Raw genomic sequence first — 18,650 nt, 5'->3', positions numbered from 1 at the left:
AAACTTTATATGACCCAGCACAGGGGAAGGCCAGGGCCAAGTAGTGGGAGTGGGTGAGTAGGAGAACAGGGGCGGGGGGGGGGTATAGGGAACTTTCAGGATAGCATTTGAAATGTAAATAATAATTTTAAAAAACTGCATGGTATTGGTACAATGACAGTCGGGTAGATCAATGGAAAAGATTTGAAGACCCAGAAATGAACCCAAACACCTATGGTCACTTGACCTTTGACAAAGGAGCTAAAACCATCCAGTGGAAAAAAGACAGTGTTTTCAACAAATGGTGCTGGTTCAACTGGCAGTCTGCATATAGAAGAATGTATATGAATCCATTCTTTTTTTTTCTAAATTTTTATTAGATATTTTCTTCATTTACATTTCAAATGCTATCCCCTTTCCTAGTTTCCTCTCTGAAAGTCCCCTATACCCTTCCCCCACCCTGCTCCTCAACCCATCCACTCCCATTTTCTGGCCCTGGCATTTCCCTGTACTGGGGCATATAATCTTCTCAAGACCAAGGGCCTCTCCTGCCAGTGATGGCCGGATAGACCATCCTCTGCTACATATGCAGCTAGAGACACGAGCTCTGGGGGTACTGGTTAGTTCATATTGTTGTTCCTCCTATAGGGTTGCAGACCCCTGAATCCATTCTTATCTCCTTGTACAAAGTTCAAATCCAAATGGATCAAGGACCTCCACACAAAACAGGATACACTGAAACTAATAGAAAAGAAAGTGGGGGAGAGACTCAAACACATAGAGGAAACATTCCTTCACAGAACAGCAATGACTTGTGCTCTAAGACCAAGAATTGACAAATGGAACCTCATAAAATCGCAAAGCTTCTGTAAGGCAAAGGACACTGTCAATAGGCAAACCAACAGATTGAGAAAAGATCTTTACCAATCCTACATCCGACAGAGGGCTAATATCCAATGTATACAAAGAACTCAAGAAGTTAGATTCCAGAGAACCAAAAAACCCTATTAAAAAGTGGAAAACATGCCAGCTGTGGTGGCGCAAGCCTTTAATCCCAGCACTTGGGGGGCAGAGGCAGAGGTGGATTTCTGAGTTCAAGACCAGCCTGGTCTACAAAATGAGTTCCAGGACAGCCAGGGCTATACAGAGAAACCCTGTCTTGAAAGGAAAAAAAAAAAAAAAAAAAAAAAGGAAAACAGCTAAACAGAGAATTCTCAACTGAGGAAGCTTGAATGGTTGAATGGAGGAAATTTGAATGTACAAACTTGATGGTTGAACACCTAAAAAAATGTTCAATATCCTTAGTCACAGGGAGATGCAAATCAAAACAACTCTGAGATTCCACCTCATACCAGTCATGGCTAAGATCAAAAACTCAGGTGACAGCAGATGCTGGTGAGGATATGGAGAAAGAGGAACTCATTGCTGGTTGGATTGCAAGCTGGTACAACCCCTCTGGAAAGCAGTCTGGCAGTTCCTCAGAAAAATTGGACATAGTACTAGCAGAGGACCCAGCTATACCACTCCTGGGCATACACCCAGAAGATGCTCCAACATGTAATAAGGATACGTGCTCCACTATGTTCTTAGTAGCCCTATTGATAATAGCCAGAAGCTGGAAACCTGGAAACAACCCAGATGTCCCTCAACAGAGAAATGGGTAGAGAAGATGTGGTACATTTACACAATGGAATACTACTCAGCTATTAAAGACAATGAATTCATGAAATTCGCAGGCAAATGGATGGAACTAGAAAATATCATCCTGAATGAGGTGACTCAGTCACAAAGAAACAAACACGGTTTGCACTCACTGATATGTGGATATTAGCCCAAAAGTTTGGAATACCCAAGGTTCAATTCACAGACCATATGAAGTCCAAGAAGAAGGAAGACCAAAGTGTGGATCCTTCAGTGCTTCTTAGAAGGGGAAACAAAATGCTCACAGGAAGAAATATGGAGACAAAGTGTGGAGCAGAGACTGAAGGAAAGGCCATCCAGGGACTGCCCTACCTGGAGATCCATCCCATATATAGCCACTAAACCCAGACATGATTGTGGATGCTGGGAAGTGCTTGCTGATGGAAGCCTGACATGTCTCCTAAGAAGTTCTGCCAGAACCTGACAAATACAGAGGCAGAGATTTCCAGCCAACCATTGGACTGAGTTCGGGGGTCCCCAGTGGAGGAGTTGGAGATGGGACTGGAGGAGATGAAGGGGTTTGCAGCCCCATGGAGGGAGCAACAGTGTCAACAGGCCAGACCACCAAGAGCTCCAGGGACTGGACCACCAACCAAAGAATACACACGGAGCAACCCATGGTGCTGGCCACATATGTGGCAGAGGATGACCTTGAAGAACATCAGTAGGAGAAGAGACCCTTGGGCTTGAGGGGGTTCAATGCCCCAGTGTAGAGGAATGCCAAGGCGAGAAGATGAGAGTGGATGGGCAGAGGAGCACCCTCATAGAGGCAGGGGAGGGGGGATGGGATAGGGAGTTTCCAAAGGGGAGACCTGGAAATGGGAAAACATTTGAAATGTAAATAAAGAAAATATCCAATAAAAAAATAAGTAAAGATTGCTGTCTGAGTAGCTGATTTGACTTTCCTTTAAAAAGAAAAAGTCATTGAGTGCTTTTGACTTCAGATTAGGGCAAATTTTCCAACAACTTCTGAAATGGCCCTAAACATACTTCTGCTATTTGATACTGCATTTTTATGCGAATCAGTGTGATCAACATTAATGGTTATAAAATCAAAGTATCAATCAACTCTGAAAAATAGCAAAGATTTTTTGTGTCCTATATATCAAATATTCAACGAAGATTTAATTTTTATGTGAAGATAAATAAGCACATCTACTTCATATGTATGTATATCTGCTTTCATCTTTAATAAAAGGTAAAATTATATATAAAAAGAACAGTTTTAAAGTAAATTTCATTTTTGGTTTATTATCAGTAAGTATTTTATTTATTTACCTGTCATATATTCATATCCACTTTGGGCGAAATAAAACTTTGGAGGTTGAAAGGGAGTCACAAGTAGAAAAGGTTAAGACGTCCTGGTTTAGAAATCAAGGAAAGAGTCTGGGCAGGGGGGAGGCTCAGATAGTAATGTGGTTGCTGCTGCGCAGTGTTGGGACCTGGATTCCATGCCTTAGCAACCACATTAACCCAGGCATGGCAGCAGTCCCTATAGAATCCTAGCACTGGGGAAGAGAGAGAGTCCAGCTAAATCAGTGAGCTAACTCCAGGCGCAATGAGAAAGCCTGTCTCAAAAGATAAGGTGGAGAGAGACTGGAAAGACACACAGCGCTAACCTCTAACCTCTGTATGTGTGTGTGTGCGCGCGCACACACACACACACACACACACATCGTATGGCTATCTACGTTCAGTATAGACAATTTTCCCTCAAATATTTCAAGTCCAACTTTGGTGATTCTACAGATAGTCTGGGCAGAGCCTATGAGTAACTCAATAGCCTCTCCTGCCTTTTGCTTAAGAAACTGAACAATCTAGATATGGCTAAGGCTGGGCTATGGAACGCTAAAATCACTAACATGAGCAAACTGATGTGAGGGGGCTAGTTTAAAAAGAAAAAAAAAAAGCTTCAAACTACATGTTGATTTTTCCTGGCACCTGACTGCCACAAGATGGCAGGCCTTAATTCTCTTTCAGATTTTCTTTTCTTTGGTTTTGTTTTTTTCTTTATTTCTCTTCCTCTCTTTTTTCCTCTCTTTCTTTCTTCCTCTTGTTCTCCCTCCCTCCCTCCCTCTCTCCCTCCCTCCCTCCTTCTTTCTTTCTTTCTTTCTTTCTTTCTTTCTTTCTTTCTTTCTTTCTTTCTTTCTTTTCCTTTCTTTCTTTCTTTCTTTCTTTCTTTCTTTCTTTCTTTTTCTTTCTTTCTTTCTTTCTTTCTTTCTCTTTCTTTCCTCCTTCCTTCTTTCTTTCTTTCTTTCTTTCTTTCTTTCTTTCTTTCTTTCTTTCTCTTTCTTTCCTCCTTCCTTCCTTTCTTTCTTTCTTTCTTTCTTTCTTTCTTTCTTTCTTTCTTTCTTTCTTTCTTTCCTTTCTTTCTGTTTTTAAAAGGAGTGACCCTTTATTTACACATTTCCAGAGGAAACCAGCCGAGCAGTGTTTGGGGAGATAGTCAGAGACCAAATCCTTTACCCGACCCCTCAGCCCTTTTCTTGGCTTCAGTTCTGGCTGTAGCCACAGCACTGGTGATGAGGGCAGTGGCTACAAGAAAATGCAGATGTGCGAGCTCAGAAGACACTGACCTTTCCAAAGACAAAGCCAGGACCAGATGCGTATGTGTGTCAGGCACCAGGAGGTCGGGACCAACTTGAGATGTCAGTCCTGGGCAGCGGTCTGCCTTGTTTTATGAGATGGGATGTCTCGAGAGGCTGGCTGGTCACTGTGGTCTCTGATCTCTGGGGATCACTTGGCTCCAGCTTATCAACACCGGCATTATAAGCACATGCATTATAAGCACATGCACCATGTCTGACTTTTACCTTCTGGTCTTTAGACTTTACTGTCCAGGGGTTGAGAATGTAGCTCAGTTAGTAGAGCATTCTTTAGCATGAAGCCCTGAGTCTATCTCTAGCACTGGAAAACAACAGCAACAACAACATGCATTTACATAATCATATATGTATATAATATATATATATATATTATACACATATAACACACATATACACACACATATATATGTATATAGACATACATACACACACACACACACACACACACACACACACGTGTGTGTATGATCCTATCGCTCAGGAGATAGATGTATGAGAATCAGAGGTTCAAGGCCAATCTGGACTGTAGGAGTCCCCATATTCTTGTTTAGTTTCTATGCTGATAGTCTGTGTTATAATGTTTATTGTTGTTGTTATTTGTTTCTTTCTTTGTTTTGGGACAGAGTCTTAATATGTGGCCCAGGCTTGTTTTCAAGTCTGAATCCTCTTGCCTGGGCCTAACGCCCCTGACTTATTCCTGAGAAACTTGTCTGCTCCCACCCCAGTGGCGGCAAGGTTTGGATCCAGGCTATCCCCCACCCCAACCCCATGCATGGATCCAGGCTGTCCCCCACCCCAACCCCATGCATGAATCCAGGCTGTCCCCCACCCCAACCCCATGCATGGATCCAGGCTATCCCCCACCCCAACCCCATGCATGAATCCAGGCTGTCCCCCACCCCAACCCCATGCATGACTCTTCAGCACAGAGACTTGGCGCCAGGTGGCCTGCAGCACTTTGAACCAAAGCCACTCTTTAATAATGATCCAAAAGTTTAATTTTCATATCTTGAGGGTTGTAAATAACTTGAAAGTTATTTTTGCCTTCAGTCCCACCTCTGCTTCTGTGTGGAAGCATGTAGCTGGTGCCTCAGGACACAGTCTCTCCATAAAAGACTGCCCCTTTCCCTTGTTGGCAGCCCTGATCAAATGTAATATCATCTCTGCTCAGAGGCCATTTGCCAACTTTTTGGCAACCTATGAACCTACCATTGTTCACTTTTACAACAAATTTCACTTTAAAAAAAAAAAAAAGCACAGTACCGCACATATTTCCTTTGAACATGAAAGTAAATGAAGTTTGCTTTGAGAATTTCATAAGCCCGCTGACACAGGGCATGCCACAAAAGCAGGCTTAGAACCTCTGCTTCGTGCGTACAGTACAGAAGAGAATAAAGAGGAAATTTGGCAAGTAGCCCCTACCTAGAAACATAGTTTATTATGAATGCACATTGACCTTTTGTGGGGAGGAAAATGCACATAAACCTTAGTAATGTGCAGCAGCTCAGTTTTTTTATATTTGTTCTTTAGATAAAATATAATTATATACCTTAAGTTTAATGAGAATAGATGTTCTTCTTGCTAGGTAGAGCCACCAAAAACCAATAGTCATACAACAATCACCTATTGTGGTGTGTCTCTGCCAAGGCCTGGACTGATTATGAACTATGCTCTGTAATCTCTTCTGTGAATGCCCCTTAGAGCTGCATAATTCTTTTTCCCTGAGCTTAGTGTGATGACCACATCAGTGACAGACCTCCACCAAAGCTCTCCACAGTGACCCTTTACAACCCCGGGTCTGATTACAACGGTCCCTGCAGAAAACACCTCAGTGACTTTCCAAGGCTCTTCAGAAAAAGACAAGAATCCAAAAATAGAGTTCTCTCTAGTTCAAAAACTTGCTGGCACCAACCCCCAAATTTTCCACATTCAGTTTTTAAATAGCCAAAGAATGGCTTGAGGAGCAATTCAGTCAGTGAAGTGCTCGAGGACTTGTATTTGATCCCCAGAAACCACATAAAAACAGGCAGCCGTGGGGTTGGGATGGGGCGTGGACGCTGCACTGGGAATGCGAGCTCTAGAGAAGCAGAGGGCAGACCCCTGGGGCTCAGTGACCTGCCAACCTGGTTTGATTGTCCCAGGTTAGTGAGGGATCTTATTGAAAGGACATGGGAAATGGTGCCTGAGGGGTGACATTGGAGGCTGTCCTTTGACCTCCACATGCATGCACACATGTACATATACATGCACATACATGTGTTCCTGAACACACGAATACACACACCTTAAACAATCAAACAAGCAGCTTTCTAGCATTTAGGGCTCATTTGCCCACCTGTGGCACCACACCCCGTATCCACTGATGAGACAGGGCTTTATATTGTAGACCCAGGCTGCCATGCTGTGAGGAGTTCCCTCCCACAAACCATGCTCAAGCACTGGCTGTTCCTGTTTGTCTCTTGTGGTCCTATGTTAGCTTTAATCAGCCCTTACATCTGTGTACAACTGACTATCGGGTTTAAGCAAGCTGGCCTTTCTTCTGGGCAGCTCGGGATTTCTTAGCCCCCTCTCAATAATAATAATAATAATAACAATAACAATAACTCTTGTCCCTCAAGATGAAAGGAAATCAGTATTATTCCTGCTTACAGCATCTTGGATGACAAATTAGCACAGATAGAACTTTCTAGGATGAATTTCCTGGGATCATTGGATGTTTATGTCCCTCCCCACTCAACAGAAAAAAACAAGACTTTGGGCCACAAGTAAACTTTCCTCCCCACGATAGCCCACCACACAGCCCATGTCTCTCACCAAATTGATGTTCAGCAAATAAATAAGTGTATGTGGAAAAAAAAAAGAATGAAATTGTTTGATAAAGATCACAGTGATGTAAAAATTTCCAGTTTATACAAAACATATGATGTTTTCTACCCAGGAAAGCCAATGTTTTGCTGCACTGGATTCAGTCCAGAGCAACACACTGGTGCTGGCCTCTGTTTACCTCTTTGTAAGACTCACACAGTCAGTTCCTGGTGCATCAGTGAACCAGCTTCTTCGCTCCCTTCATTAGCTACTCCACATCATATTCGTTTCTCTTTTTGTTTCTTTTTGTTTGTGTGTTTGTTTGCTTGTTTGCTGACATGGGCTCTGATGATGTTCAAAGTGGCCTTGAATTCTTTGCTTTAATGATTCTTTTGCTTTTTTTCTGCCCTGGTGTAGCTTGGAGTGCAGGTGTCTGGCCCTGCACTTGGACAAAATACCTTTCTCAACTGACTCACAAATCTGACCACATCGGCACCCGTGCAGTCAGCCAAAAAGGAGAGGCGAATGTCTCAAAAGATCATTTTATCACTGTTTAGAAATGTATCAGTTTTCTTCTATTTTTTCATATTTGTGAGTGCATAAATTAAAAGTCCTGTCTATTTCTGGTCCTTTGGTTATTATACTTTTTCCACCCTTTCTTCTGCTCTGTTCCAATGCCTTAGACTAAGGGCTTCTATTACAAAATGCTAAGAAAAAAAAAAGAATAAAAATTGTCGAATTAATTTTTCCTATTTATGTCTTAAAAATTCAATTAAGGGCTGGTGAGATGGCTCAGTGGGTAAGAGCACCCGATTGCTCTTCCTAAGGTCTGGAGTTCAAATCCCAGCAACCACATGGTGGCTCACAACCGTCCGTAACAAGATCTGACGCCCTCTTCTGGAGTGTCTGAAGACAGCTACAGTGTACTTACATATAATAAATAAATAAAACTTTAAAAAAAAAAATTCAATTAAAGTCTCAATTCTAAAAAAAAAAAAAAAAAAAAAAAAAAAAAGTCCTGTCTAATCAGATATTTTGAGGCTTACGTTATATTTTAAGTCTTAATTACTGTGCTGGAGAGATCTATAAAACAAAAACACCTCTACCCTGTAAGTCTCACTTGCCCGAGGGCAGATAACGCCCCAGAATGCTGGAGGCTGCTGTTCATGGAAGATAACCAGTTGTATGTTTTCATTTCAGTAAACAAGATTGCCCCAACTGCACAGGATGTATTTGGTCACACGTAAATGGCAGATGCATGAGAGGAAGTATGTAACCTTGAGGTGTTTGCCTTTATAAGATTCTGACTAATGTAATTCAGGGCCATTCTCTGGGAATCCTGGGTGTGGAAATGTCCAGTACCCATCGTCCTGGCCAGTATTTAACAAGGCTTGTTTCGAATTTGGCTCAAAATCGTAGTGGTGGTTTTATTCTCACCCAGAGGGATTAACAAAATCACAATGAAAGTGAAAAGGTTACCGTGGCTAGATGGCTGCTCTCCTGTGTGAAATGTCTAACTTCCTGTCATTACATTGAGTGGTTGCCAAAAACCGAATGCTGGAGGGAGATTCATGCTCATGTGTGTGACTGCTGGAGTGTTACTCCGTGGTAGAGTACTTAACTAATATATAGTTCAGTGCCCAGCAAGAGGAGAAAGGTCAGTCAGTTGGCGGTATGCTCATGTGTTTATTACTGAGTCGATGCAAAACTGAAAGGACCATTGCCTTAAAAACAATCACAAAACCCCAAAACCCCGAGGGAAGCAAGGGGAAGAGAGGCATTTGTGCAGCTGGCTACTCGTACCTTTAACAAGCATTTCCTGAACTGCCTATCTACTTTGGGCAGACTGGTCCATACTACTCCCTGAAGTTCATGGAACTTTCCCTGAGCACCATATGACCTTTCAGGAAGTGGCAAAAAGTCATCAAAAGCAATAAAGACAGCAGCCATGAGAACACCAGTACCAAAGGAGTGCCCGCAATCCTGGCCCTGTGATGAGGAGTACTCCAGGCAGCCAGCTCTCTCTTCCAGGGGTGGGCAGGGCGCCCCTCCGTTTAGTGGTTCCTGACGCACTGAACGCCTGCGCACACGCGTGGTGGGCTGGCACTGACCTGCGCAGCCACTCCAGGGACTCCATTCTCCCACAAAGCAAGGGCGAGCTGGAAAACAGAATGACAACAGGCTCGCACTCAGCCCACCTGCCAGGTTGTTCCTGCCCACACCAATGATGGAATCTATCTAGCTGTGTAAACTTCATAAACTTAGCCATGACCTGTATCTGGGAACACAGCAGGTCTCAGAGATATGAACTCCACCCACCCTGATAATCATGTGCTTCTGCTGAGGTCTGGATGCTGAGGGTTGGCAGGGACACACAGGTAAATTTCTACAAGATACTTCCTCATACTCCTGGGTTTATAGTTGTGTGTGTGTGTGTGTGTGTGTGTGTGTGTTCGCTTGCCTAATAGAAACTTTTATCCCAGCCATTAATTTTTAATGTGATTTTTGTTTCCAGATTATATTTTCACGTATACATATTTATGTGTACAAGTATATAATGATCAAATTAGTCACTGGTAAATCGATTTTCTTAAACATTGAGCATTTCCTGTAGGTGGAACAAATAGCCATTTTGGAATAAAAGACTGTCAACAGCCACAGCCATCCAGCAGTACTAGAGAACATTGGGACTTATTTCTCCTAACTGCATCACTACCGCGGGTAGATAGCCCTTCTCTGTCACCTCTTCCTTCCGTCCTTCCCAGAACACTATCAAAAGTAATATTCATTCACTGTAAAAATCAGAGAAAATAATTATATAAAAAAATGCACCATATCCATCAATAACTTCAGCACTTCCTAATCACTCCTTGTAGAAAATACAATGATAAGACATGTAACTCAATAGTAACCAAACCAAACTGGACACACAGGTCAGTGCAATAGAATAAGGTCCCTTGTAGAAGTCCATGGAACTACAGCCACCTCATTTTTGACAAAGAAAACAGAAGTACACACTGAAGAACAGAGGGCTGTCAAGATCCCAAAGCCCCATTTCCCTAAGCAGGCAGTGCTGCTGACACTGCCCTAAACAGAAGGACTCTGGCTGGGTAATCAGAAGGGTTGTTGTTGCGTAAAAAGGCCTAAAAGTTTCCCTTTGGACTCACCTCCGGCAAGGGCAGCTAGTTCTGGACGAATCTAGACAGTCTGCATGGGCTCAGACCCCCACCCCGCCAACTGTCATATAAAATCTGGATGTTTTTCCACTACTTTGCTCTTCGAACGAAGGATTCTGGGAAATTTGGATATCTACACGTAGAAAGAAGAAATAGGATCCTTATCTCTCATTCTGCATACAAATCAGTTCCAGTGGCTCAGCCACCCCAGTGTCTCTCAAACTGACAGCACAACAAGATAAAGAAGTAAGAACACAGAAGGTCTTTCTGAATAGGCCTCCAGGAAATAAGGCCCAAAATGGAGATCATAGGATCGCACAAATATAAAAGCTCCTGGTAACGGAATGAAGAGGCAGCATAGGAGACGACCTTTGCCAATCATACACCTGACAGAATTAGTGCCTAGAATATACAAGGAACTTAGAAATCAAACATCAAGAAAACGGGTTAATAAATGGTCTATGCACTGTCTGCTATCAGGGTTGAGGCCTGAACCCCTGGCATAGCTGTAGCCATTTTGTTCCATGCCTGCCAGCTATTCATTTTGTTGCTGTAATATGCCTACCAGTCATTGGTGCAGAAAAATAACTTGACTCTGAGCACGGCCATGCCGATCACATGCCCTGTTATGTTCTGTATGTTATGAGGTTTGTTAATCTTAAGAAATCCCAAAACTATAAGCTTCATATAGGACTCATCAAATTAAAGGTCAATATGGATTGCTATGTCCTAAATGGCTTGAGTCAGGACTGACCACTGAGCAGCACTTCCAGCACCTGCGTATGAGCTCACTGTGGGTTTTGTGGATTTAGCCTTTATGAGCTGGTCCTGAGAAATGCCCAGCTCACAGCTTTGAACTGTTGCTCTGGTAGATCATTTTTGTGGTGTGCATTCAATAAACCATCCGTGTCTAACCAAGATCAATGTTCATGTAGCTTATGGAGCGATTCCTGTACTCCCACAATCAACAAGATTCAGAAGAGATGAAAGATGCTTGTTTTTATTAACCAACTCCTCTACCTTTCGATTTCCTTTCTGTACTTTGTTCACCCTTGTATTCCCTCCCCAGTGAAGTAAGTGGTGTGGATGGATCTTGGGCTAAGTAAATAGACAAACAAACAAATAAAATGGTTTATGAAACTGAACAGTTATCAAAAGAAGCACAAATGACTAAGAAATGCTTTTAAAAGTGTTCAACATCCTTTACCATCAGGGAAATGCAAATTAAAATCATACTCCAGTGAGAATAGCTATTATCAAGACAACAAATGACTGTAAATGCTGGCAAGGATGTGGGGGAAGGGTGAACCTAATTCATTATTGTAACTAGAGAAATAACTGGTACAGCCATTGTGCAAATCAGTGTGGAGGCTCCTCAAAAAAATCTAAATCTAGAAATGCACTGTTATTCAGTTATTCAGCTGCACGCCTCGGCGCTCAGCTCCAGTTCCTAAGCTGAGCATAGCTTCCACCTGAGTCGTGTTGTGTTGTGTTTTATTGTGTTGTGTTGTGTGTTGTGTTATGTTGAGACAGATTTCTTTACACAGCTCTGGCTGTCCTGGAACCTACTCTGCAAACCAAACTGGATTCAAACTCACAGAGATGTGCCTGCCTCTGCCTCTCTGCCTCTCTGCCTCTCTGCCTCTCTGCCTCTCTGCCTCTCTGCCTCTCTGCCTCTCTGCCTCTCTGCCTCTCTGCCTCTNTCTGCCTCTCTGCCTCTCTGCCTCTCTGCCTCTCTGCCTCTCTGCCTCTCTGCCTCTCTGCCTCTCTGCCTCTCTGCCTCTCTGCCTCTCTGCCTTGCTGCCTCGCTGCCTCTCTGCCTCTATCTCCCAATTGCAGGGATGAAAGGTACCATGTTAGCAGCCATCTGAGCTTCAGGAATCCAGGTGTTATAGACATGTTCCTGAGCTAGTTGACAAAACTTTCTTTTCTACAAAATAAGACCCCCCCTTTTCCCTATTACCCTCAGGACATATAGTAACCATTTATACACAATCCCTCTGACTTTTGAAAACTTCTGACAGTTCATACATAAAAACATCTTATACCTGGTATAAAAAGTGTACATGCAATTGAGAGTTCATTTTTAGAAAAGTATTTTAAAGCATGCTTCATTTACCGTCTAAAAACCCATTGGCGTATATCACATGTCAAGTCCCCTCATAGATGAGATGAGCCATCCTGGTCTTCATTGCCACACCCACCATGAAAACACCCCTTTGAACGGCTCCTCTCCTGATGATCACTCTCCTTTTGAATGTATCTGAAGTAGGAGCCTTCACAGATAACATATTAATAGCCTCATCATTATGATTAAGATACTAAGCGCATCTGTGGGCTACTTAGAATTGTCTATTCAAGTCTTTTGACCATTTTGAATTGAAGTTTTAACTTTCTATTGTCATGGAATTGTAAGGTGAACAGTAACTCCTTGGAAAATTGATAATTTTCACATATTTTCTTCCATTCTAGTGGTGTGTCTTTTTTCTTTCTTGATGGTGTCTTTTCATACAAAAATACTTTTTAATCCAATGAAGATTAGCTTACCTATTTTGATGCGGGTGTCGCACATGCTTTGGGCTCGGTATCAGGCTGTGCATTGACTCGCAACTCCAACATCGTGAAGAATTGTGCCAATAGTTTCTCCCGTAAGATTAGGGTTTGTTAGGTGTTTTATTTGCCTTAATATTTGTCTGTGGAAACAGGCATCTGTCTCCATTCATTTGCGTTTGGATATCCAATTTTCTTGGTTCTGCTTGAAGCGACCAGGGACCTTAGTACGCTGGTCAGAAGTTAAGTGACCAGGAGCCAGGCGTGGCAGAGCACAGCTGCCATCTCACCACTTGAAGGCTGAGGCAGGGGGATTGAGAATTTCTGCCCATTCTTGCTTTGATAGTGAAACTTGTGTTAGAGGTCTCTGCCTATATAATGGGAAGGTATGGCCAAACAGATATATCCATATCATGTCATCAAGGAATCAGAGAAACCAATGCTCCAGAAGACATTCAAAGAGACCCCCAGGCTGGTAACAGGCTGTGAAGGACTCCTCCGAGCTTTCTTTGCCTCATGTCCTCCCCAGACTTCTTCATCCCTAAGTCTAATTCATTCTTCCATGTGTTGAACTTGAACAGTACTTAATACTTGGATTTTAAACTGCATTTGTTTCAAATTTTAAAATTTGGACAATGCTATAACATGAAAATGACCATGTCATTAACTCATACTTCTGTGATATGGTCTTGAGTTTGACTTTAAGAGCTGACACGAGGGAGTATTTTCTGACAGAATTTAGCCTCTCAGAAATTCTTTAAATCTTTGTCTCATGCCCAGCATTTGTGTGGTTGGTTTGATGCCTTTTGACAGCTCCAAGTATCACAGAATCACTATGTCAATTCTTGTTCTTATTGTCTAAGATTAGTCCTTGACAAAAAAAAAAAAAGTTATTTGCTATTATTCCAATTCACTTTCAAATCCCCACAAAGGGCTGAGTACCAGTGTGTACTGGGAGACCCAGATACTTGTGGGTGGGTGTAGGGAGGGGTGCTGGCCCAGGGTAAATGCTACCTGAGACTGTAGGCCACCACTGCTATGTCAGGGTATCAGGCCCTGCACAGCTTCCCTCTCACACTGTGCTGGTTGGACAAGCTTCAGCTTGCTCAGTCCTTACCATCTAAGCCATCCTTCCTCTTGGATGGTTGGGAGCCAGTGTTCATAAGCACAGTGCCCCTTTCCCCATTGGATTTCAGGTAGTTTGTTTCCTGGACTCCCCAGAGATCTGGGAGAAGGCACAGACACTACTCAGGTTTTGCCCTGTCCTATGTGAATTAATAATTGCTATGTATATGTCTACCTCTTCCCTACATTTCTGTGAAGGGTCCAGTATAGCCCACTGTTTCGATGATCTTACCATTAAGGCCTGTCCTGAGTTAGCAGCTTGGGAGAGGCACCAGGCAAGCAAGACTCCCACTAAATTCTTCCCCGGCAGGATGGCTTGAATCTGGGGTCTGTCCCTCTTCTGCTATATATATATCCAGTCCCTCTCCTGATATATATATATATATATATATATAATCTCCAGTGGAGAGTTTTTTGTTTTGTTCTGCTTTGTTTATTTGGTTGGTTGGTTAGTTGGTTCTGGGGTTTTGAGACAGACTCTCTCTATGTATCCTGGCTGTCCTGGGAACCACATTGGCCCTACTGTCAGCCAAAGGGCTTCAGAAATCAAGGAGAGGAAGCACAACCTTGTGCAGGAACCGTCTGGACGATGAGACAGCTGTGAGTGCTGAGTAACCGGGGACTCTAGACTTTGCTGTAGCTAGGAGTACGTATGTAGTCACCACGAATTCCATTCAAAGTGGCTAGTCACAACCTGAGATCAAGTTTCCAGCCTTAGCACTGTCCTCATTCCTGTGAACTTGCATATTTCAGCTTTGGCATTTGTACATCGGTAACACAGGGCAACGGCCCTTTCCCCAATGTCCTGAGTCAGACGAGTTTCTGAGTTCAGGCCTTCCCTGCTCTTAGTGAGATGAACATATATAAATATCAATATACATGCTTGATTTGGGTGTCTTTTCTCCCCAGGGACTGGAGTAGATTTTTACAAAAAAGAAAAATAAATTGTGGTGCTGGTGACCAAACTCAAGACCTGCCCACACCAGGCAAATGCTCTACCATTAAATGGCATCCTGAAGATGTAATTCTTAACTCATTTACTCATGGCGCAGGGAAGTGGGTAGGCCTGGGACCTAGAGCTGACTGTGGCCCCAAGTTTCCTAGGTATTACCTTCTAGGGGCCAGTCGGCACCCCCTGTGGTGTTCTTCTCCTTTTCCTTTCTACACAGAAGAAACTTTGAGCCCCAAGACACCCCACACTCACTCCCCAAAGCCAGAAGGCCAGTGGCTGGCCGAGTAAAGGTTAAACCCGGGCGTCTTTAACATTAAGGACAAAGTCATGACATTAGTCCTGTTATAGAGAGAGCAGAGATCACATATAATAAGTATTTGGAGGGAAAATTCAAGGAGCATCCAGTGTGGCTATCACAGGCAGCTTCTAGCCACAAATCTAGCTCTGGCCAGCGGAAGCAGGCCCACAGCAATCCTGACCCACAGTAGCTCGCCCAGGGCTGAGGAGGCTGGGCCTCTCAGCTCTGCCCTGCCTCTGCCCTGTCCATTACCCTTCCCTGAAATGCATAAGCAGACTCACCAAGTAGCCAGCTTCTAATGGCTGCTATTTCCTTTGTGTCTTCACAAGAAACTTTTGACTAGAGCTTGCACCAGCAAGGGGCCTTATTGCTCTGCTGTTCCTTAGCCTGCAAAGTCCTCTGTTGATGCCTAAGAAAGTACATGTAGGACTCTTGGACATGCGTTCGAATTCCGCCACATACCATCCCTTCTCTGGCTTTAGTTCCTGTCGATTACCCACAACCTTCCTGGAAGGAGTGCGGTTTCTGTGATCTGCCTTTGAGTTCTTCATAAGATGGTAAGCTTACTTCATCGCCTTAATCTATCCAATAAATTCCTGATCCAAAATGATTTTACTATTTCTACAGCCCAGGCTAAAAAAGAGGCTGTATCGCTTCTTTGTGGTCAGATAATGACTGCGAGTGTTTGTGATTCAGCCTAGATCTGTCCAGTCTCAAAAACAAAGTACAGCCCAGTGTGCTAGTGTACATCTTTAGGCCCAGCACTCTGAAGGCAGAGTCAGGCAGATCTCTGTGAGTCTGAGGACAGCAGAGTTACAGAGAGAGACCGTCAACAACAACAATGACGATGATGATGATGATGATGATGATGATGATAATAATAATAATAATAATAATAGTTCCTCTTCTGGCACTCCCCTCCTCGCCATCTCTCCCTGGTTGGTTGTGTCCGCTCTGTTAGCTGCAGAGCCTGACAGAAGCTTTCTCTGGACAACTGGAAGGGATGTTCTGAAACTTTCCACAGGCCTTCCAAGTACCTCCTTCCAGCCTCTCTTCCTGATGGCCTGTTTTGGTAAAAGTCTCCCCCTTACCCCTAGTTTTTCTGCCCTAAATATCTGTAGCCAGCTACTGTTTGAAAATATGAAATGGAAAATTCCAGAAGTAGCTAATACATTTCCACTCATGCATTTCCAAGTCGCATGAGGAAGTCTCACGCTGCCCTGCTACCGCCGTTTCTTTCTGAGCACTACTCCTCTGTCAATGGTTTTAGTCCTGTGCGCACGACTGCCCGTTCGCCTTCTGGGGTTCACTGTGGTGATATAATGGGGCTTTGTTTCGCTCACATAGAGCCACAGAGTGCAAAAGTAACTGCATGAGAAGTGCCACAGCGAAAAACGCACAAGGACAGATGAACCCCAGTACTATAGGAAAGGACACCCAGGAACAAATCAAAACCAACCCTGGGGTTGGGCACCCCTGGCTATCATGGACAGTGCCCCCTGCAGGAAGAGGGAGCGTTCTGTACAGTGTGCATGTGGTTTCTCCTGTGCTTCTGGCACACAGTGACGTCCTAAGGAGCAGAGACTGCATCTTCAGTGTCCTGCCATCCCTGTGCTTACTACGAACCAAGGCTACAGGACTCTAGGATTGATACGCAGGCAAGCCCCTCAGGAATGAGTGCTTTGAGAGACCCAGGGAGACATAGCTGAGACACACAGTCGCTGGTGTTGCCAGGGAAGGGGACACATGGCTCAGAATCACAACATTTTCTGGTTAATTGACGTTTCCAGCTTCCTTTAGTCTGAGGCAAGATGACCTGTAATGGGGTTGGGGGCAGAACTTATCCAAAAGGGCATCTGTCAGTAAACCTTGGAGGTTTTTTGGCTGTGCCCATCCACAGTATCATGGTTGGGTGACTGACCTGCCCGGGATTGACAGGCTCTTAGCAAAGAGGCAAGAGGCCTTGTTGCTACTGGGCCTCTGCTTCCTGGAGTGTGGCCCAGCCCTTGGGTCCTCTCCTGAGAAGTTGCCTAGGACTTGTGTGAGGACAAACCCTATCATATGGACAGCTTTGGGACTGATCTGATCAGCAGGAAGTGAAGCTGCTTTGGTTTCCTGAGCTGACTTCTTGGGCACGGCTTGTTCTTCAGGACTGCGTTTCTCATTTCTTCCTTTACCTTTAAGTTCAATTAAACCTGCGTTGACAGAACCCCACCAAGGGGTAAAGAACTGTGAGATGCTATGAGAATGTTAGGTAAGAAAAGACCTCATTCTAATAGAAAGCTGGCTGGATCCAACACTACAGAGGCTCAAGGAAGGAAAGTATCCTAAAGATAGTTCCAAGAGCCCGGAAAACCTCCTCACAGGAAACAGCGGTGGTCCACGATGGGGAGCCCACCACAGAACACCTCAGACCGCTGAGAAAGTGGAGGCCCCTCCCATGGCAGGCTTGATACAAAGTGAGACAGTCTCATCTTCCTGGCCTTGTTAATTTTCTCCATCCCCAAACTTTATGAGGTTGACAGAATGAGTGTGGTGATGGCTGGTCCAGGGACACACCCCTGACAACTGTCAGCACCATCCTTCCAGGTCCCGGGTGACTCTATGAAGCTGGAGTTCTTGAGTCACAGAACACATCCCAGAGGTGACCCCACAGATGTTAGGGGGTGTGCTTCGGAGACGTTAGATGAAGCCGACTGGGAAGCCTGGAATTGAGCGGGAGTTGAGGTGAGGGTGGGGTACTGGGATTGCGAAGGCTGATACTGGACTGGCCTGGAAGCGACCAGAAGATTCCTGGCTTCCTAGCGGTCCCTCCCCGGGCCCAGCCACCCACCTGGGCACGCCCTGTCGTAGTCGAAGCAGCAGTCCCCGGTGAGATGGCAGGCTTGGTCACAGAAGCACGTTCCATAGACCCTGTCCAGCCTCCAACCGAGGGCGAAGCAGGCTGGGTCACGGCCAGGACAGCAGCGGCCGGCCTCTGCACAGCCAGCCAGGGCCCCGGGCCACAGCCGCGCCAGAGCGCACAGCACCATCCACAGGGTCCTCATGGCCAGAGCTGCCGCGACACTTGCGAACGGACCCAGCTAGAGCCTCGGGCGAGCGCCCAGCTCCTCCAACAGCCGCAGCCCCCGCCCTCGGCCCTCCGCCCTTCCGCACCGCCCCTCGGCTGCCCTGGCTGTGCGCCCGCGGCGGGCTCTGGCCGGTGGCACTGGGGACCAGGTGGGACGTGCTTCTCTTCCTGGCCACCAGCCGTCCCCGACCGTCCCAGGTGCTCGCACAGCCCGCCCCCCCGGCCACTCTCCCCACGATCCAAACTCTGCCTTCTTAGGTCTGGGGACGCGGTAGCCCGTGCCTGTTTGCACCCGGAAACCGCCAGAAAATGGAGCCCCTGCGCACCCGGGCGACCCCCAAGCGCCCCAGCTCGCTTAAGAAAACCCTCGGAGGCTTTTCCCAACAGC

At 44.9% G+C, this 18,650-nt stretch overlaps 1 protein-coding gene across 2 annotated transcripts in view; it reads right to left on the bottom strand.

Annotated features, from left to right (window-relative positions):
- The window catches only part of Sbspon (somatomedin B and thrombospondin type 1 domain containing), a 29,132-nt gene extending 10,838 nt beyond the window's left edge, over window positions 1-18,294 (bottom strand). The window contains exons 1-2 of one of the 2 annotated variants that reach the window (XM_021222434.2): window positions 18,026-18,294; window positions 9,056-9,250 (exon numbers count right to left, since the gene is read on the bottom strand). In XM_021222434.2, the coding sequence (XP_021078093.1) occupies window positions 9,056-9,250; window positions 18,026-18,239 (409 nt within the window). In that variant the 5' untranslated portion in view covers window positions 18,240-18,294. The remainder of the gene's footprint in view (window positions 1-9,055; window positions 9,251-18,025) is intronic. The other variant, XM_029533372.1, reaches the window with a different exon arrangement.
- Between the last annotated feature and the right edge of the window lie 356 nt (window positions 18,295-18,650).

Source organism: Mus pahari, chromosome 22, assembly GCF_900095145.1.
Source record: "Mus pahari chromosome 22, PAHARI_EIJ_v1.1, whole genome shotgun sequence".
NCBI lineage: Eukaryota > Metazoa > Chordata > Mammalia > Rodentia > Muridae > Mus > Mus pahari.
This window is presented reverse-complemented; position numbering and strand designations above follow the sequence as displayed.